Genomic DNA, 18,274 nt, shown 5'->3' on the forward strand with positions numbered 1-18,274 from the left:
AGAGCAATTCATTAAATGAGTTTACCAAAAATGCAGAAACCATATTGCAGAATATACAGCCTCATTCTACATAACTAAGCTCCATTTGATGCTAAATAAACTAAATTATTTATGTTTCTTAAAAAAGAAAATGATCTTTTAGATGTTTTTTTTTTTTTTTTACTCCAAAAGCATTTTATTAAATTAAATTTGATAAAAATATAAAAAAAAAATACGATTTTCTTTTTTCTCATTGATTTTTATCCACCCTGCTGCAGTTCCAGTCTAGATCGCACCATTTGGAAAATCCACTAAGGAACTAGTGGACATGGCATTCCTCCTGCTATAAGTTCATGGTCACTTCAGTGATTGTGATCTTATAGCAGACTCTATTGAACAAACCATTGGCTGTGATCACAGGTGTATACATCCCTGTGCAGGCAGTGCTATTCATGTCAATTAGGACGCCGTGGCTACATGGACACAGTTGCTGCTTTCAATTGGACATCCTTGTAGAAGTGGGTGCATGTCCCTGAACTTACCCTGTCTACATTTGGAGCTGTGCACCCACATCCGAACCCACACAGATGTCAGATTGGGAGCAGCAGCTCTGTCCGTGCAGATGCTGCATCACATTTGATATGAATGGGGCTGCCTGCATGGGGATGCACAGAACTGTTTATCCTGGTGCGGGTAAACAGCCCTCCACAGGTGTACATGTTAATATGCCCATGTGAATGAGGCCCTAGTAGGAATATAGCAGGAAGTTTGTAAGTTATGTTGTGTATATAATATGTGCCAATAATGATATGATATTTTTAGTGAAAATAGTGATTTGATAACATTTGCACAACTATTGTAGAGCCTAGAAAATCAGTAGCAATTCTGCAGAATAAAAAGAAAAAAAAAAGTCCATGTAATTTTGGAAAATGTATGGTTGGGGGGGTCTTCTACCAAGTGTGGAAGCTGTAAGTGAAAAATAACTTGTGATGCACCAAAATGAAAATTGTGGACTGAAACTGCAAATCCAGAATATGCTTGGCCAAAAACCAAAATGGATAGTTTAAAAAATATATAAATAAATATTATATATATATTGTGTTGGAGCTGCACGATTTGGGCTAAAATGAGAATCACGATTAGAATAAAGATCACGATTCTCGCGGTGTAACATCTTCTTTCACATTATACAAAATAATTGGGCTAACTTTACTGTTTAGTTTTTTTTTTTTTTTTTCTTTCTTTTAATTCATTAAACTGTATTTTTTAAAGAAAAATGCGTTTAAAAGACTGCTGCGCAAATAAGGTGACATAAAATATTGCAGCAACCAGGTTTGGTCTTTAAAAAAGGTTTGGTCTTTAAATGGTTAAACTTCCTTCATTTACACGCTGGAGTTCATTCCTTTGATAAAAGAAGGAAAAGATACTTTGGTGTCCATTCATGAAGCCATGAAATATATTCACTGCTTCATTCTCCGGCATTCTCAGAGGAGATCTTTCTCCTCTGGATGCCAGTTTATGAAGCTTTGTAGATCGCTTCTCCTTTTGGAGGAGTGAAGAGATCTACAAATGCTTCAAACAGTGGAGAACGGCCCCTGATACTGAAATCTTGTGAGACTTTACGAGATTACAGTACCAGAAATTTACAAAAACACTGATATGTCCGTTTGTTAAGCAGTGATTATCACTACTCAGTACACGGAAACATACATATATGCATACATACGTCAGGGGGACATGGTTACTGTCATGGGGGGTTCTGAACGAGGTAGAAAGAAGTTAAAAATCTTTCTCCTTTCCCCTCGGATCCCCCGGGATTCCCTCTTCACTCCCCCATTGTCCACCTCCGAGCTGGTGAATCGGGGAGGGTGAATTCTGACTCAGATCGGCAGTGAAGCGCTGAGATCGCAGCTTCATAAACTGTCCGTTTCTGTGTCAGTCAATGAGGATTCTCAGTGTGCGGAGATCATCGGCGGGAGAACATGTTCAAACTAGTTCTCCCTGATTTATCTCTGTTTCATAAACCGTTTATGAGCTGAGATCAGCGGCGATCCTCGGGAGCACCGCTGTTCGCTGCTTCATAAACGGACACCTTTGTTTCTACCTATTCGTGATAAAACTTGGCAGGCTGCCTGGATTTTTTATTTTTTTCCAGCTGTGAGAACTCTCTGCACTTGTTAGAAAGAATGGTGACATGCTGTTTTGAAGATCGGGACGGGAAAAAGATCGCAGTTTCGATTCTTAACAGCTCTAATTTGTATTGTATTAAACTTTTGATAGATTTGTATTATATTCAACTTTTTAATGTATTTGTTTTTGAAGCGCTTTTGCGTTAAAGAAAAAAAAAATGCAAGAAAAGCTCAAGAAAAATGCATCCCTTTTAAATTCTGTGTATGCCTTCACACTGGTCTATTGCGATGTAATGCACCTCCCCATTGAAATGCATTGAAAACGTGGCAAAAACATACCCGTATTGTGTTTTTGATGCAGTTTGAGTCAAGTGACCTATGAAAATCATGCATGTTTTTCAGTGGCCTTTATCAGCTCCCCCCCCTTTTTTTTTTTTTTTTTTTTTTTTTTTTCTTTTTTCTATTTGCAAAACGCCGATAACCCCATTTTCGGCCGATATATCGGTGCATCCTTAGAAATTAACCTCCAGATTTTTAGACTAGATTGCTTATTACAGTTTTGCATGCCTTCGATTTTTACCATTTTGCAAACGGGCAGTTTAAAATTTACAAATATTTTATTTATTAACTCAATACACTTTTAGTATTTATAATTAATATGATTTTGGGCCAAATTTTGTAAGTTTTGCTGTCTGCTAATAATGATTTTAGTGTATTTTTTGCAAAAATATCGCTTTTAGAAATGTTTGCGAAAAATATCAGAGCCTAAAAAAATCAGCAGTGTTTTTTTGTTTTGTTTGTTTTTTTTCCATATTTTATTGATCCTATGCTTTCAGAAAATGTATGGTTTGTGGGGGGTCTTTAACAAGCTCTGAAAGCTGTAAGTGAAAAAAAAAAAAACTATGAAAGAATTACAAAAATGGTTTACCAGCTGAATTTAATAGTGGAGGGCATGTCCTGGCAACAAAAAGGTTAAAGCCTAACTCCTGGTTTTAGCGAAGTTTAGACCAAACTGTGGTCCAAACAATCAATTCACTTCACTAACAGATCCAGCGGCTGTGTGCCCTGCATAAACTGCATGTAGCGTCAGCTACATACAGTACACAGTGCTGTGTTGTGGCAATAGGATGGGAACTTCCTGTCCTGCTCGGGGCAGGGTGCTGCTCAGACATTCACAGGGAGCTTTGTATTTATTCTATGAATGAATACAAAGCTTCTTCTGATTGGCTAAGGTGAAGATTGTTCCATCATCAGCTCGCCTCAGCCATTTAGAGGAAGCCTTGTATTCATTCAAAAATACAAAGCTCACTGAGAATGAGCAATGCTCAGCCCAACTCAGTTTTGTTGTGAACAATATTCCCAACACATATGTTCCTGTAAGTGGCTGTAGAGTAAATAGGTGCTGAAGCGAATACCCTCTAGAGACCAGGATGACTGAGAACAAAGGATATGTCACCAGCACTCCAGGGAGCTTCATCAAAGGGTCCAACACTTTTATTAGTGACCACATCACAGCAAAGGACCTCTCCATCTCATCCAATCAGAAGAAGCCTTGTATTCATTCTAGTATACAAAGCTCACTGTGAATGGCTGAGCAGCACTCAGCCTGACTCAATTTTGTTACAGGAGCAGGACGGGAACTGCCTGAACACTTCACTGTATGCGGCTGGGGTGCGAACAGTTTATAGAGCTCATACAACTCCTGCATCTGTTAGTGAAGTAAATAATTCATTTGGACCAGCTTGGTCCAATCAAACTATTTACCCTTTTCTAAAACCTTTAAAGCCTAAAAGCTTTAAGGAATACGGTTTTGCGGTTTAAGAGATATTGGTTGCTAGTGCTTCATATCTGAGTATTTCCGTTATCCTTTTTGCTATATGTCCTTATCTTCTGTTTAAAATTCCAATCTCACAGAACTTTTATCTGCTTGTAAACTCAGTCTTTTTATTTTGATCTAGATGTTACGGCAGTTTGTATCTTGGAGGGCTTCCAGAACCAGGCCAGCATGCTACTTGCAGATAAAGTACTAAAGCTGCTTGGAAAAGAGAAAGCCAAAGATAAATACAAGGTATTGATGTGTAAGCTGCTGCTCTCTTCAGAAGGTTGAGCTTTATTAAAATCTCCTTTCTATATATTATAAATTATGTTTTACATTGTGTACTTATAGCTGATTCAGTTAACATTTTTTGTCGGTGTTACTGCCACTGTATATAAGATTGTTCGTTTCTACTCTCACCTCTCATGTAGTTTGTGAAAACCGCCTTAAAGTTTAGATAGGGTTATTTTTTTATAGAGTATGAAGGGGTTAGATTCCCTGTCAGGTTTTAAAGCAGGGTTCCACCCAAAAGTGGAACTTCCGCTCATCGGATTCCTCCCCCCCTCCGGTGTCACAATTGGCACCTTTCAGGGGGGTGCAGATACCTGTATAATACAGGTATCTGCACCCACTTCCGGGAATAGACTCCCACGTGAGTCACGCCCTCTCCCGCACTCCTCCGCTGTCTCCTGGGAAAGACACAGGTCCCAAGAGATAGCGGGGACCATTGAGAACCCGCAACGCTTCACTTCCTGATTCCCTCACTGAGAATGGCGGCGGCAGCACCCAAGGGACGGTTTGGTCTCTGGTGCCGACATCGCTGGACCCTGGGACAGGCGAGTGTCCTTATTTTAAAAGTCAGCAGCTGCAGTATTTGCAGCTGCTGACATCTAAAAAAAAAATTTTCGCCGGACTCCCGCTTTAAATACTCTTTGTCCCCACTGTGGAGTTTTACCTCTCTATTTGTCCTTGTTACTAGTGTTGCTAAGACAGAAGCTGTGGGAAATTCATTTTAGAGTTGTGGCCAGAAGAAGTGAAGAAAAATCCTCCAATTGAGAAACATGTTCCAATATCAACTTCCTGAATTCTGCTCACTTTGGAGAGATTTTTTTCTTATTTGCTCTTGCGTTTTCAGTACAGCAAGTCAAGAGGGACACAGGCCCTGATAAAGATTTTAACCCGTTCCAACTATATCTAAAACATAACACAAGCATATGTCTTTAAACTTTAATGGCTCATTTACACTTGCTTAGGCTTCAACACACATTAACGGGTAGTTTACACTTGCTTCAAAACAAGGCTTCGGATAGTCTTTGTTAAAGCTCTCTGAATGCTAGTCAAAGCCCCTGTAGCTAAATAAAACGGTTGGCATACAGTTCTGTTTACACTTTGCTTTTGCTTTGTTTTGCTTCGGCTTCGCTTCAAAAATTATACCCCATGTAGCTTCAGTGGTGCTTCAAAGCGTCTTCAAAGCCTCCATAGAAAACTATGGCAAAGCTCGCCTGAAGTCCCACCAAAGCCTCACCGAAGCCTCATGAAAGCACCAAGCAAAAGCAAGGGGTAAACAGGACTGTAAGCTAACCATTTTATTTATTGACAGGAACTTTAACTGGCGTTCAGAGAGCTTTATTTAACAAAGTATGTCCAAAGCCATGTTTTGAAGCAAGTGTAAACTAGCCCTAAAACAGAACTAAAGGCAGTAATGTCTCTGTTCGGGTGACTGTGAAGCCCTTTACTGGCATCTTCTGCCTGGCTTCTTCCAGGTGACAGTCTCCGGCTGTGTTGATGGGCCGGTGTGGGATGATGTCACTTGAGCGAGTGCAGTCATCCTGACACACAGGCAGTGTGCCGGAATGTAAACTGAGCTGCGCGTGTAAATGGGGGAATCGTTCCCACTGAGGTATTGTATCCTGTCCATGGGTAGACTTCCCGTTGTCAGAATACGCTATAGCCGGCGGCGCCGATCAAGCGGGGAAAATCCGACAGGTGTTTGTACAGAAGTTGATTGTTTTTAATGAGTTAAATTTTTAAAGGGGTTTAAAGGGGTTGTAAACCCACAAGGTTTTTCACCTTAATGCATTCTATGCCCCCCAGAGCCCCTCTTTTACTTACCTGAACCCTGTCTTTCCAGCGATGTGGATGAGCACACCAGCTTCAGCCAGTATCTCGGGTCCTGATTGGATAGATTGATAACAGCGCAGCCATTGGCTCCCACTGCTATCACTCAAATCCAATGATGTGGCGGGCAGGGCCGAGTCCTGCTGTCTGTGTCAATGGACGCAGCAGCGGGACACAGGCGTGCGCCTGCACAAGTGCCCCGAGGGAGAGCGACTCTCCCAACAGGGCACTTGAGAAGAGGAGGAGCCAGGAGCGCCGCTGAGAGACCCCAGAAGAAGAGGATCGGGGCCACTTTGTGTAAAACCAACTGCACAGAGGAGGTAAGTATGACATGATATATTTTTTTTTTTTTTTATTTTTTTTTTTTACCAGTCTTTACATATCCTTTAATATGCAAGATGTTAAACCGCAAACCATCTTTTCTGTTCTAGAACAGGGAGCCACTAATGCCTTCACCTCAGTTCATCAAATCCTACTTCAGCTCTTTCACAGATGATATTATCTCCCAACCACTGCACAAAGGAGAGAAGTCAGATGAAGACAAGGATAAGGAGGGAGAGCAGGCTGTGGTAAAGGAGAAGTGAGTAAGCATTTCTTGTGTTTTTTTTGCTCTTTGGAGAAGGTTGGGAGAAAAGTTTTACCAGTGTTATGACCATTTGCGATGCCCTCCATTTGTTTCCATGCGCATCTTATGCTGTAGTTCATAAAAGCCATTGTAAAGCTACTCTATTTTATTTTTTGCAGATTTGGTTATTTAAAGGCAAAACAATACATGGAAGAAGAGAATTATGACAAGATCATAAGTGAGTGCACAAAGGAAGTTGAGGCTAAAGGAAAGTACATGGCAGAAGCTTTAATACTGAGGGCCACCTTCTTCCTGCTCATTGGAAACTCTGCATCTGCTAAACCTGACCTAGATCAGGTTATTAGCATGGAAGAAGCCAATGTGAAGGTAGGCTGTGATGGCAGCTGGACTGTTGTGCAATGTTCCCATAAATGTGTATTTCATTTTATAAATGAAGAGTTAAATGTCTAATTTCTGAATTAGGTGCTTTTTCCTTCTAAAGCAGTGGTTCTCAACTCCAGTCCTCGGGACCCACCAACAGGTCAGATTTTAAGTATTACCTTGGGGAGTTGCAGATTAGAATACTGCAATCACTGAGCAGCAAGTGATATCACCTGTGATGTATTTCAGCTGTCTTGCAAACCTGGCCTGTTGGTGGGTCCTGAGGACTGGAGTTGAGAACCACTGTTCTAAAGGGTGTTACACTTCCAGTCCTTTTTGTTAAAGCCCAAATGCATCCGGTACTACTAGCTTTGGTGCAGGAAAGTGTTACAACACCTGTGTAGTTTTTACTGTTGCTCATATTTAAAAAGACTTCCCTCTTCTGTCCCAGTGCATCTGTGTCACATACTGTTGCAGCAACAGGAAATGGGGTGGAAACTTCCTAATAGAATCGCACATAGCAGACAAAATCTGACAATGGTTCTATACCTTCCCTGGCCTAAAACAAAGGGGGTAAAGTTTTGGACAGAGTTAAGCTTTAAAGTGTACCTTTGCTCTAAGTTAGAGCTTATAAATGCCTGAGGTCCCTCTTATTTCCATGTGATGGTGCTCGGCCAATCACCCAGGACCATCTATGTCATAAAAGTAAGGGAATTGAGATGCATGTCCCCTTATACTGGGAAATAAAAGGTATGTCTGTGCTTCCATTAGCTAAATAGAATGGCTGAGGAACAAAGCAAAATGAGTATGTGCTGCTAGGAATGGAGAAACTAAAGCAAACCTGTTGGTGTGTAGCAAAGGTTTGCTTGAAATTTTGTGTTTTAGCAGAGAAGTCCTTACAAAGAGCATGCACACACTGGAAGAGGAGCTTCTCATATGCACAGTAAAAGTAGGTGTGGGCAGTTTGGCTGCCTGATGAAAAATGGAAATCCAATTCAGTTTATCTAACAGGTTCCTTTTTAAAAATCCATAATCTGTTTGAGATTTGAGGCCAAAGTTGCTGAACATAGAAGCGTTTGTGTGTGTGTGTGTGTGTGTGTATATGTATGTATGTATGTATATATATATATATATATCTGTGCAGGGTAAACTTTGTATATTTGTACTGACACTGCTGGTTAGCATCTGCAAAATTCTTTCTAATGTATTTCTTTTTGCTTTTTCTAGTTAAGAGCTAATGCCCTGATCAAACGAGGGAGCATGTACATGCAGCAACAACAACCTATGCTGTCAACTCAAGACTTTAACATGGCTGCTGACATCGACCCCCAAAATGCTGATGTTTATCATCATAGAGGGCAGGTGAGATACAAGGCTTGTTTTTTGCGATAACTGGTTTGGGTGAAGGGTGGAAAAGCAAGTTTGTTAATTTAAAAAAAAACTTTTATATTTTAACAGTGCAGTAAGAATAATTTAAACACCGCAAGCATAGAAGCCCAAATCTGTCCTCTTCAATACTCGGCAGCACAATGTACGGCAGCAATAGGAGAGGGAGATACATGGTGCACTTTTATATTGCTTTGTATAGTGCTGTTCGTCTAACCGTAAACATGGTAGCACAGGGTGTCCAATCACAGGCTGGGATGGGTGCTGGCCCCTCTGCTTTGTCTATAGTGTGAATTCTAGAGCCTGGCAGTGCTGTCCAGTGGGAGATGCCCGGTTCAAAAGACTGGCTGAACAGAATTTCAAATCCTCCCCATTTACTATTTAAACACTACATTTACAGTTTTGCTTTGAGTCCTGTTTGTGCCACTGCTTTTGAAATACTCAACTGGCTTTCTTTATTTGCAGCTAAAAATCCTGCTTGACCAAGTGGAGGAAGCCGTAGCTGATTTTGATGAATGTATTAGATTGCGGCCGGATTCTGCTCTGGCTCAAGCACAGAAATGCTTTGCACTAGTAAGTCCTGAAAATATTGTAAATTCTCTGGAGCCGCTCCATGCTTGGTGATTAGATTTTTTGATGCTCTTTAAAGCGGAGTTCCACCCATTTAAAAGTAACCAGCTACAAAAAGTGTAGCTGCTGACTTTTAATAATCAGACACTCACCTGTCCCACGGTCCAGCGATGCGCAGCCGTACGAAGTCCCTCTCCGCGGAGATGGCATTGTAACATTGGGCGCCCGTGTGCGTGCTGTGATTGGCTGGGAAATCTTGGACCTGTGACGTTTATCACAAGATTACAGGGCGGGGGGGAGAGAGGTGATCTTCCTTCCGGCGCCAGGGAGGAAGTGGAAGCTGGATGCCTGTAAAAACAGGGTACCCACTCCTAACACCCCCCCCCCCCCCTAAAAAAAAATGACATGCCAAAAGTGGCATGTCAGGGGGTCACCTGCACTTAAAGCTGAAGTTCCATTTCTGGGTGCAACTCCGCTTTAAAGAGGAAGTAAACTTTCTCTGCTTACATTTACCTATAGGTAAACCTATAATAAGGCTTACCTATAGGAAGTGAAAATATCTCGTAAACGTGTACCGTTTAGGAGATATTTACATTACATGCAGCCAGTGACATCACTGGCGCATGCGCTCTGTAGGAACGACCATGTGTGCTGTTCCTTCCGAGCCCCATGCCGAGAGTGACGTCATCACAGCTCCGGCCAATCACAGCACCGGAGCCCGCAAACACAGAAGAAACTCCGGTAAAAATGTCAGCGGTGTGCTGGTGCCACTGAAACAGCTTCGTTCTAAGGTATTTCATAATGAGCTAGTATACAATGCTCATTATGCCTTTTTGTCTTACAGGATTTTTAATTTTTTTTCCCCTGAGTTTACAGCCTCTTTAAATCATGTTTTTGATGAAGTCCTTTAAATACATTGTATTAGCGCTGTTGCTGTAGTGCATCCAAACTGCATGGTGTTTCATCATATGGTAATAATCCCACAATGTTCCCTGATCTTGCATCCTAAATCTATGTTTCACGAAGAGTATGCTGTGGATGAAATGCAGGTGCCCTAAAATACCTTTCAGTAGGTTCCTGAGCACTTCAAATGTATTCAATGCGCAATAATGTCAACTTTAGCCTATCCCTCTGCTCCCTGCTGGTCCTTTAATTGATGAGCAGCTTTATTCACCAGTAGTGCCCTAGCTTTTTAAGGTGCTTTAATCTGTTTCGTTTTCTGGGTAGCTGCAGTTTGTTCACCATATCACTTTTCATAGATTTACTTTTCACTTATGACAGGTTTATTTTATGGTGTGTTGTGTTATATCGTTGTCTGTCTGTCTTTTTAGCATGTCATGGTATTTCAACCTTGCTCTGGTATCTCACAGTTTATTCTTTTCCCACTACCTTCTGTGCTTTAGTACCGAAAAGCTTATACAGGCAGCAATCCACTACAGATCAAATCCTCCATGAAAGGTTTTGAAGATGTTATTAAGAAGTTTCCAAAATGTGCAGAAGGTTATGCCCTTTATGCCCAGGTACATCTCACTTCCTTTTCATCTTTAGCTGTGTCTTTCTGTTTTTTGTTTTTTTCACTTGAGTTTTGCATAAAGTGTACCTGTCATTTATTTTATAAACAGTCTGTATTGTGATGCTAGGAATGTGGCACAACCTCTCATTCTACCGATATCTACTAACATAAGTTGAGTTTAGTCAGTCTTTAGTTGCCGCTTCTGCTGTGTGAAGACAGAAGAGTAAGCTTAACTGTAACCCCTTCTATCAGCTACGAAGACTATAGGATGACATTTCATTATATACTTGTGGGTAGAAGCATGCAGTCTTTGAAATGGCTACAGTTTAGCCTTCATTTAAAAAAAACAAAAACAAAAAAAAAAACCTTACTATTGTACAGAGCAATCTCTCACCTCCTATGGCTCCCGGTGCTGCTTGTGTCTCCTGTGAGACCAGGAGAGCTGTGCTGCAGGTGGGACAATTCTGGATCATGAGATGAGTCGGGTAAGTGATTAGGGATGAGGTGAGGAGGTTTTTTACCTTAATGCAGAGAATGCATTAAAGAAAATAAACTTTTTGACTTTAGAACCACTTTAAGCCCACATTTACACTTGCACCTGACATTAGAGGTCGACCGATATGGGTTTTTCTCTGGCCGATGCCGATATTTAGAAATCGCGGTAGCCGATGGCCGATATGTGATGCCGATTTTTTTTTTTTTGGGCCGATATATTAGGCCGATTTTTTTTTTTTTTTTTTTTTTTTTTTCCCCCTCATCTCATAAAATCTAACAGTTAGACCCCTTTCACACTGGGGCGTTTTTCAGGCGCTTTTGGGCTAAAAATAGCGCCTGTAGAGTGCCTGTAAAACGGCTCCCCTGCAGTCACTCGGGCTTTCGCACTGAGGCGATGCGCTGGCAGGATGTTAAAAAAAAGTCCTGCAAGCGGCATCTCTGGAGCGGTGTATACCGCTCCTCCACCACTCCTGCCCATTGAAATGAATGCGCACTGCTGCCGAAGCGCCTGCAAAGCGTTTCGGCAGCGGCGCATATAACCCCTTCCTCGGCTTCTAGCTGGGTTATAAGCGCCCTGCTAGCAGCCGAATAGCGCCGCTAAAATGACGGTAAAGCGCCGCTAAAACTAGCAGCGTTTTACCGTCAACGCATGCCTGCTCCAGTGTGAAAGCAACCTTAAATGATACAGAAAATTTTTTACATTTAAACATTTATTAAACAAAACAAACCTCCAATCAGTTCACTTGTATGTAGAATTTAGATTAAAAAAAAAAAAAAAAAACTATATCTTAAATATTAAATACACAAAAACAGGTAATCAAAACTTTTGGATGAAAAAAAATGGGCTAACTTTACTGCTTAGTTTTTTTTTAAATTTATTAGTGTATTTTTTCAAAAAATATTGCGTTTGAAAGACCGCTGCGCAAATACCGTGTGACATAAAATATTGCAACAACCGCTATTTTATTCCCTAGGGTCTCTGCTAAAATATATATATATATATATATATATATATATATATATATATATATATATATATATATATATATATATATATATATATATATATATATAATGTTTGGGGGTTCTAAGTGATTTTCTAGCAGAAAATACAAGATTTTTACTTGTAAGCAACAAATGTCAGAAAAGATTTAGTCTTTAAATGGTTAAACTGAGAGCTTCTACACAGGGAGCTCAGTCCATTCATAAGTGTAAACATTGTATCCTTCAGGTTCTTTTTATCAGATTTGGCAGGCTGCCCAGAGGAGGGGAGAAGTCTCTTCACAGAAGTTTTCAGGCAACTTGTATTGACTTCTATTACAGAAGTCATTTTTGCAAGTCCGCGATGCCGATTAAGTAAAAAACACCAAATATCGGTCGACCTCTACCTGACATGCAGAATTTATTTTTTTTCTATGGAATACTGGTTTGCTCAGTTGCCCTACACTGTATGTATGCGCCAAAAAGTACATGAGGGTTTTTTTTTTTTGTTTTGTTTTTTGAGGATGTATAGGTGTTTTTGTTCCAATAGACTTCAGTGGGTGTGTTTGAAAAACTCCTCTCTCCCTCTAGGACTGCTCTCTTCCCTTGCCCAGCCCAGGAAACAAATGCCTGGTGCTTGATACTCATGCAAAATCACCTGCATAGTGCCTGTAAAGCACTCAAAAAATGCTTTAAAATCACTAGGACTATGCTTTGCCCAGGTATAAATGCAGGCTAAATCGGTTAACAGGATAAATAGGTCAGTCTATCCATAAGATATAGGTGGAGGTTGGTGGGCTGTCCTACTTTTCTGTTGCATTATCTGTGGTATGCAATGCAATGAACATCAAACAGGAAGTGGGACACTCACAATTGCATGTACACACACACACACACACACACACACACACACACACACACACACACACACACACACTTTCTCTGTTAGGCCTCATTCAAATGAGCATGCAGATCTGCGCAAAGGGGCCGTCTTCACCAACATGGGATGCACAGGTGTTTGAGTAGATCTGCACAGGCAGACAGCTGAACAGAACTTAACATGCATCCCAGAGTGTACACCCACTCGAGTCCGATGCACAGATCAGGACACAAACATCTGGCTGCTATATGTAGAACATACGGTCAAATATCAAAAATATACACACACAGTGCCTTGCAAAAGTATTCACCTCCCTTGGCATTTTTCGTGTTTTGATGCTTCACAACCTGGAATTAACATTTATTGTTTGAGGATTTGCATCATTTAATTTACAGAACATGCCCACAATTTTGAAGATTTTTTTTTTTTTTTTTATTGTGAAGCAAACAATAAATAGGATAAAATAACAGAGAACGTCAATGTGCATAACTATTCACCCCCCTGAAGTCAATACTTTGCAGAGCCACCTTTTGCAGCTATCACAGCTCCAAGTCGCTTTGGATAAGTCTCTATGAGCTTGCCACATCTTACCACTGGGATATTTGTCCATTCCTCCTTGCAAAACTGCTCCAGCTCCTTCAAGTTGGATGGTTTGCACTTGTGAACAGCAATCTTTAAGTCTGACCACAGATTTTCTATTGGATTGAGGTCTGGGCTTTGACAAGGCCATTCCAACATATTTACATGTTTCCCCTTAAACCACTCAAGTGTTGCTTTAGCAGCGTGTTTAGGGTCATTGTCCTGCTGGAAGGTGAACCTCCATCCTAGCCTCAAATCACACACCGAGTGGTACAGGTTTTGCTCAAGAATATCCCTGTATTAAGCACCATCCATCTTTCCCTCAAATCTGACCAGTTTTCCAGTCCCGACTGCTGAAATACATCCCGCAGCATGATGCTGCCACCACGTTTCACTGTGGGGATGGTGTTCTTTGGGTGATGTGTTGGGTTTGCGCCAGACATAGCGTTACATAGCAATACTCCAGTCTCTGCTGTGGAACTCTGCAGCTCCTCCAGGGTTATCTTATGTCCCTGTGCTGCCTCTGATTAATGCCCTCCTTGTTCGGTCCACAAGTTTTGGTGTGCGGCTGTCTCTTGGCAGGTTTGCTGTTGTGCCATGTTCTTTCCATTTGGTTATGATAGATTTGATGGTACTCCTAGGGATCATCAAAGATTTGGATATTTTTTTTTTTATAACCTAACCCTGACTTGTACTTCTCAACAACATTGTCCCTTACTTGTTTGGAGAGTTCCTTGGTCTTCATGGTAGTGTTTGGTTAGTGGTGCCTCTTGCTTAGGTGTTGCAGCCTCTGGGGCCTTTCAAAAAGGTGTGTATATGTAATACCAGATCATGTGACACTTAGATTGCACACAGGTGGACATCATTTCACTAATTAGGTGACTTCTGAAGGTAATTGGTTGCACCAGAGCTTTTTATGGGCTTCATAGCAAAGGGGGTGAATACATATGCATGTGCCAATTATCAGTTTTTTATTTCTGAAAAATAGTTTTATGTATTTTTCTAATTTTACTTCACCAACTTAGACTATTGTGTTTTGATCCATCACATATAATTCAGATTAAAAAAAAAAAAAAAAAAACATTGAACTTAAGGCTGTAATGTAACAAAATAGGTAAAAAGTGGGTTGAATACTTTTGCAAGGCACTGTATGTGTGTGTGTGTGTGTGCATTAAGATAAAAAGCCTTTTGTGTCCAGCAGCCTCTCTATTACTCATCGGAAGTCCATCTAGATCCAGCGATGTTGCAGGAGTGTCTCGGCTGCCCGGGATTCTCCTACTCATTGGCTGAGACGGCAGCACCGCGCCATTGGCTCCTGCTGCTGTCAATCAAAGTCAATCAGTCAATGAGGAGAGAAAGGGGGTAGGGTTGGGTCTTGGCTCTGTGTCTACATGGACAAAGGGAGCTGTAGCTCAGCTCGGGTGCCCCTATAGCAAGCTGCTTGCAGTGGGGGCACTCAACAGGAGGGGCTACCAGGAGCACCAAAGAGGGACCAGAGAAGAGGAGGATCTTGGCTGCTATGTGCAAAACCGTTTCCCAGGGCATGTAAGTATAACATGTTTGTTATTTTTAACTTAAAAAAAAAAGAGAGACTTTAGTATCACTTCAAACCAATTGGGTAGGGTGCCTACATTTTTTGACCTTAAGGCTAGGTTCACACTGCTGCGAATTTTATTGCGAATTTGAGCCGCTGCGATCGCTCAAATTCGCAAGTCATTTTAATAACATTGTTTTCCATGAGTGCTGTTCACATCAATGCGTTGCGAATTTAACCTGTGTAAAAAAAGGGTCCTGTCCGAGTTTGATCCGTGTGCAATGCGAATTCAGCTCCATAGATTGCAAAATTTGCAGTAGAATCGCAAGAACACACAAAGAATTCGCAATGCAAATTTGCAACGCAATCGGATCAAAATCGCGCTAAATTCGCAGTGCAGCAGTGTGAACCTAGCCTAAAGGTCAGTGTGGATGGCGAGTTCTTTCATATAACAGAGATTAAACAGCTTTTTGGTGCATTTTCTGTCTTTAGTCAGACATATGCTTGGAAGGAGGAGGCTGTCAGGCTTTATCTACCGAGTGACATCTTCGTCTAAGTCTGAATCAGAGAAGAGACGTGGTTTCCTTGGATACTGACACTCTCTTTTATATGTGCTTAGTTACTTTTGGATATTTTTACCTCTTGCCAATTCTTTGTATCTTACAAGTCATATTTTAAATGTGGCAGTTTAAACATCATAAAATTCTGCACTCATCGCTTAAAAAAAAAAAAAAAAAAGATATGTATACATTTGCATTGAAAACCGATGGCCAATCTCCTAATCCTGGCAGTTTACTGTTTGCAGGCACTAACAGATCAGCAACAGTTCGGAAAGGCTGATGAGATGTATGACCAGTGCATAGAGTTAGAGCCAGATAATGCCACAACATATGTTCACAAAGGGTAAGTGCCTTCTGATTATTGGTTTTCGTTTTACCCTATAAAAAAAAATGACCATTTTTCTGATGAAAATTTTATGGTTACATTGTTTTTTATGCCTGATATGCACTAAGGAACATACCCATATGAAAAGCTGCAGAATGCTTGGTAGCTATGATCTTGGTATGGTCAGCGATTGGTTGCCTAGTAAAAATGTTTTACAGTACTGAGAAGGGCCACCACTCATGATGGGTTCCCATGCTCTTCTGTTCCTCCAGGCAGTCTGGGACTGCCTTAAAGTGGATGTAAACCCTCACATATATCCAGTGAAGTGAACAGCCTTAGATAATACAGAGATGAAACAAATCTCCCTACATAAGTTTTACCTGTATATCTGCCGTCTTCAGCTTTATATATTGTTTAGAAAGTGCACATGGTGTTATATTTTCTCTTCCTGGTTAGCACTGCAGTGAAGTCTGGGCATACAGCCAAGACAGCTGATTGGAGGAAAGGCATGCACCTCCTCTCCACATAGGTAGAGACTTTCAGCTTTTGTCCCTTGAATAGTTCAGGACTCTGCTAATCTATTTACAGCATCCTCCCCAACACAAAACTCTGGCTGCTTTTATCATATGTGACGGAGAACTCGTCAGGAGTTATCAGGCTGATAACAGAAGAACTGAGCTGGAGACAGCTACAGGACATAGTGCTTTGAATCGAGATAATTAAACACTGCAGATATGTGCCCAGCTCAAACTTCATGAATCAGGTTTACATCCACTTCAGCCCTGGAAGAATTGGCTGCTCAATGACCAGGCCATTTTTTACAATACTGCACTGCGTCGCTTTAACTGACAATTGCGCAGTCGTGCGACGCTGTCCCCAAACAAAATGGACGTCCTTTTTTTTCCCCACAAATAGAGCTTTCTTTTGGTGGTATTTGGTCATCCATGCGGTTTTTATTTTTTGTGCTATAAACAAAAAAATCGTCAATTTTTAAAAAAACACAATATTTTGTACTTTTTACTGTAATAAATAGCCCCTTTTTTTTTAAAAAAAGCTAATTTTTTCCTCAGTTTAGGCCGATATGTAGTCTTCTACATATTTTTGGTAATAAAAATCACAAAAAGCGTATATTGATTAGTTTGCGCAAAAGTTATAGCGTCTACAACATAGGGGATAGATTTATGGTATTTTTATTATTATTTTGTTTTTTACTAGTAATGGCGGCGATTTTTATTGAAACTGCGACATTATGGCGGACACATCGAACACTTGACACATTTTTGGGTTGATTGACAATTATACAGCGATCAGATAAATGTCACTGGCAGAGGAGAGGTTAACACTAGGGGGTGATCAAGGTGTTAACTGTGTTCCCTATGTGTGTGTTCTAACTGTGGGTGCTGGGACTGACTATAGGAGATGAGAGATCGTGGTTCCCAGCTCGTAGGAACTCACGATCTCTATCTCTCTCCTCACAGAACTGGGTTGTGTGTGTTTACACACACACACGTCCCTGTTCTGCCTAGTGCCCGCGAACGGCACCCCCCGCTGTGCAGCGGGCGCGCCTGCTATCCCGCTTAAAGGGACCGACGTACAGCTACGATGGTTTGCGGGATTGTACCGACTTGCCACAGTTTGACGACGGCGGATGGTCGGCAAGTGGTTAAATAGCACAAATTAAATTCACACCGGTAAGATGAAGGAATATCCATTCCCCCATTTCTCTGACTAATGAAGTTGTGACAATGACTTTGTCACTTTTGGTTTCACAGTTGTCACTCCCTGGCTGTTGCACCCTGAAAAGCAGCTAATCAAGCACACTCCATGCTTGCTTATATGCTTTGGAGGGCAAGGAGACATTGGGGGTCTAATAGACCCCTGATGTCTCCACAAAGAGTACCTGTCACCTGGCCGAAGCTTTAATATTGGGACTTATTAGCCCCCTGGTGATAACAATGGTCAAATTAAATTTTTTAATTTTTTTATTTAAAAAACAAATTTTTAATAAATTAACTGTAAAAGCACTACTGAAAATACAAATGCACACATGGGTCCTGCATCATACAATAAAAAACCTCTCCTTTAGGCACATTATTTCCATGTACAGTACCTAATTATGATCCATATGTATGTGGGAAAAAAAGATAATTGTTTCCCTGTAAATGTAAATTGTCAACCTGCTCAGAAGTGGTATTTTAATTTTTGAATATGTCTTGGCTGCTTGAATTTGCAGCTAATTCCTTTAAGTGCAAGTACTCTTGGCAGTGGATAAAAAGAAAAAAAACTGTAAGCGCAAATATTAGTGTACATGAAGTAATATGGCAGGCAATATGAGAGCAATAACGGCTCAATAGTCCATACAGCAACAGTTCTTAGTTTGAGGTGGCAGGAGGCAGCTGTCCTCAGAGAAAAGCCAGCTCTGTAAGCAGATTGGGGAAGGGGGAGAGACACACAGTAAGCTCC

The 18,274-nt window shown here is 41.0% G+C and overlaps 1 protein-coding gene across 1 annotated transcript in view; it reads left to right on the plus strand.

Moving 5' to 3' along the window:
* Nucleotides 1-18,274, plus strand: part of TOMM70 (translocase of outer mitochondrial membrane 70) — a 49,657-nt gene that overhangs the window by 29,253 nt on the left and 2,130 nt on the right. Inside the window, exons 4-10 of the mRNA XM_073616958.1 lie at nt 4,067-4,176; nt 6,474-6,622; nt 6,787-6,994; nt 8,216-8,350; nt 8,840-8,947; nt 10,348-10,464; nt 15,732-15,829. Of these exons, the coding sequence (XP_073473059.1) occupies nt 4,067-4,176; nt 6,474-6,622; nt 6,787-6,994; nt 8,216-8,350; nt 8,840-8,947; nt 10,348-10,464; nt 15,732-15,829 (925 nt within the window). The remainder of the gene's footprint in view (nt 1-4,066; nt 4,177-6,473; nt 6,623-6,786; nt 6,995-8,215; nt 8,351-8,839; nt 8,948-10,347; nt 10,465-15,731; nt 15,830-18,274) is intronic.

The sequence above is a fragment of the Aquarana catesbeiana genome, linkage group LG02, assembly GCF_042186555.1.
Source record: "Aquarana catesbeiana isolate 2022-GZ linkage group LG02, ASM4218655v1, whole genome shotgun sequence".
In the NCBI taxonomy this organism is placed as follows: domain Eukaryota; kingdom Metazoa; phylum Chordata; class Amphibia; order Anura; family Ranidae; genus Aquarana; species Aquarana catesbeiana.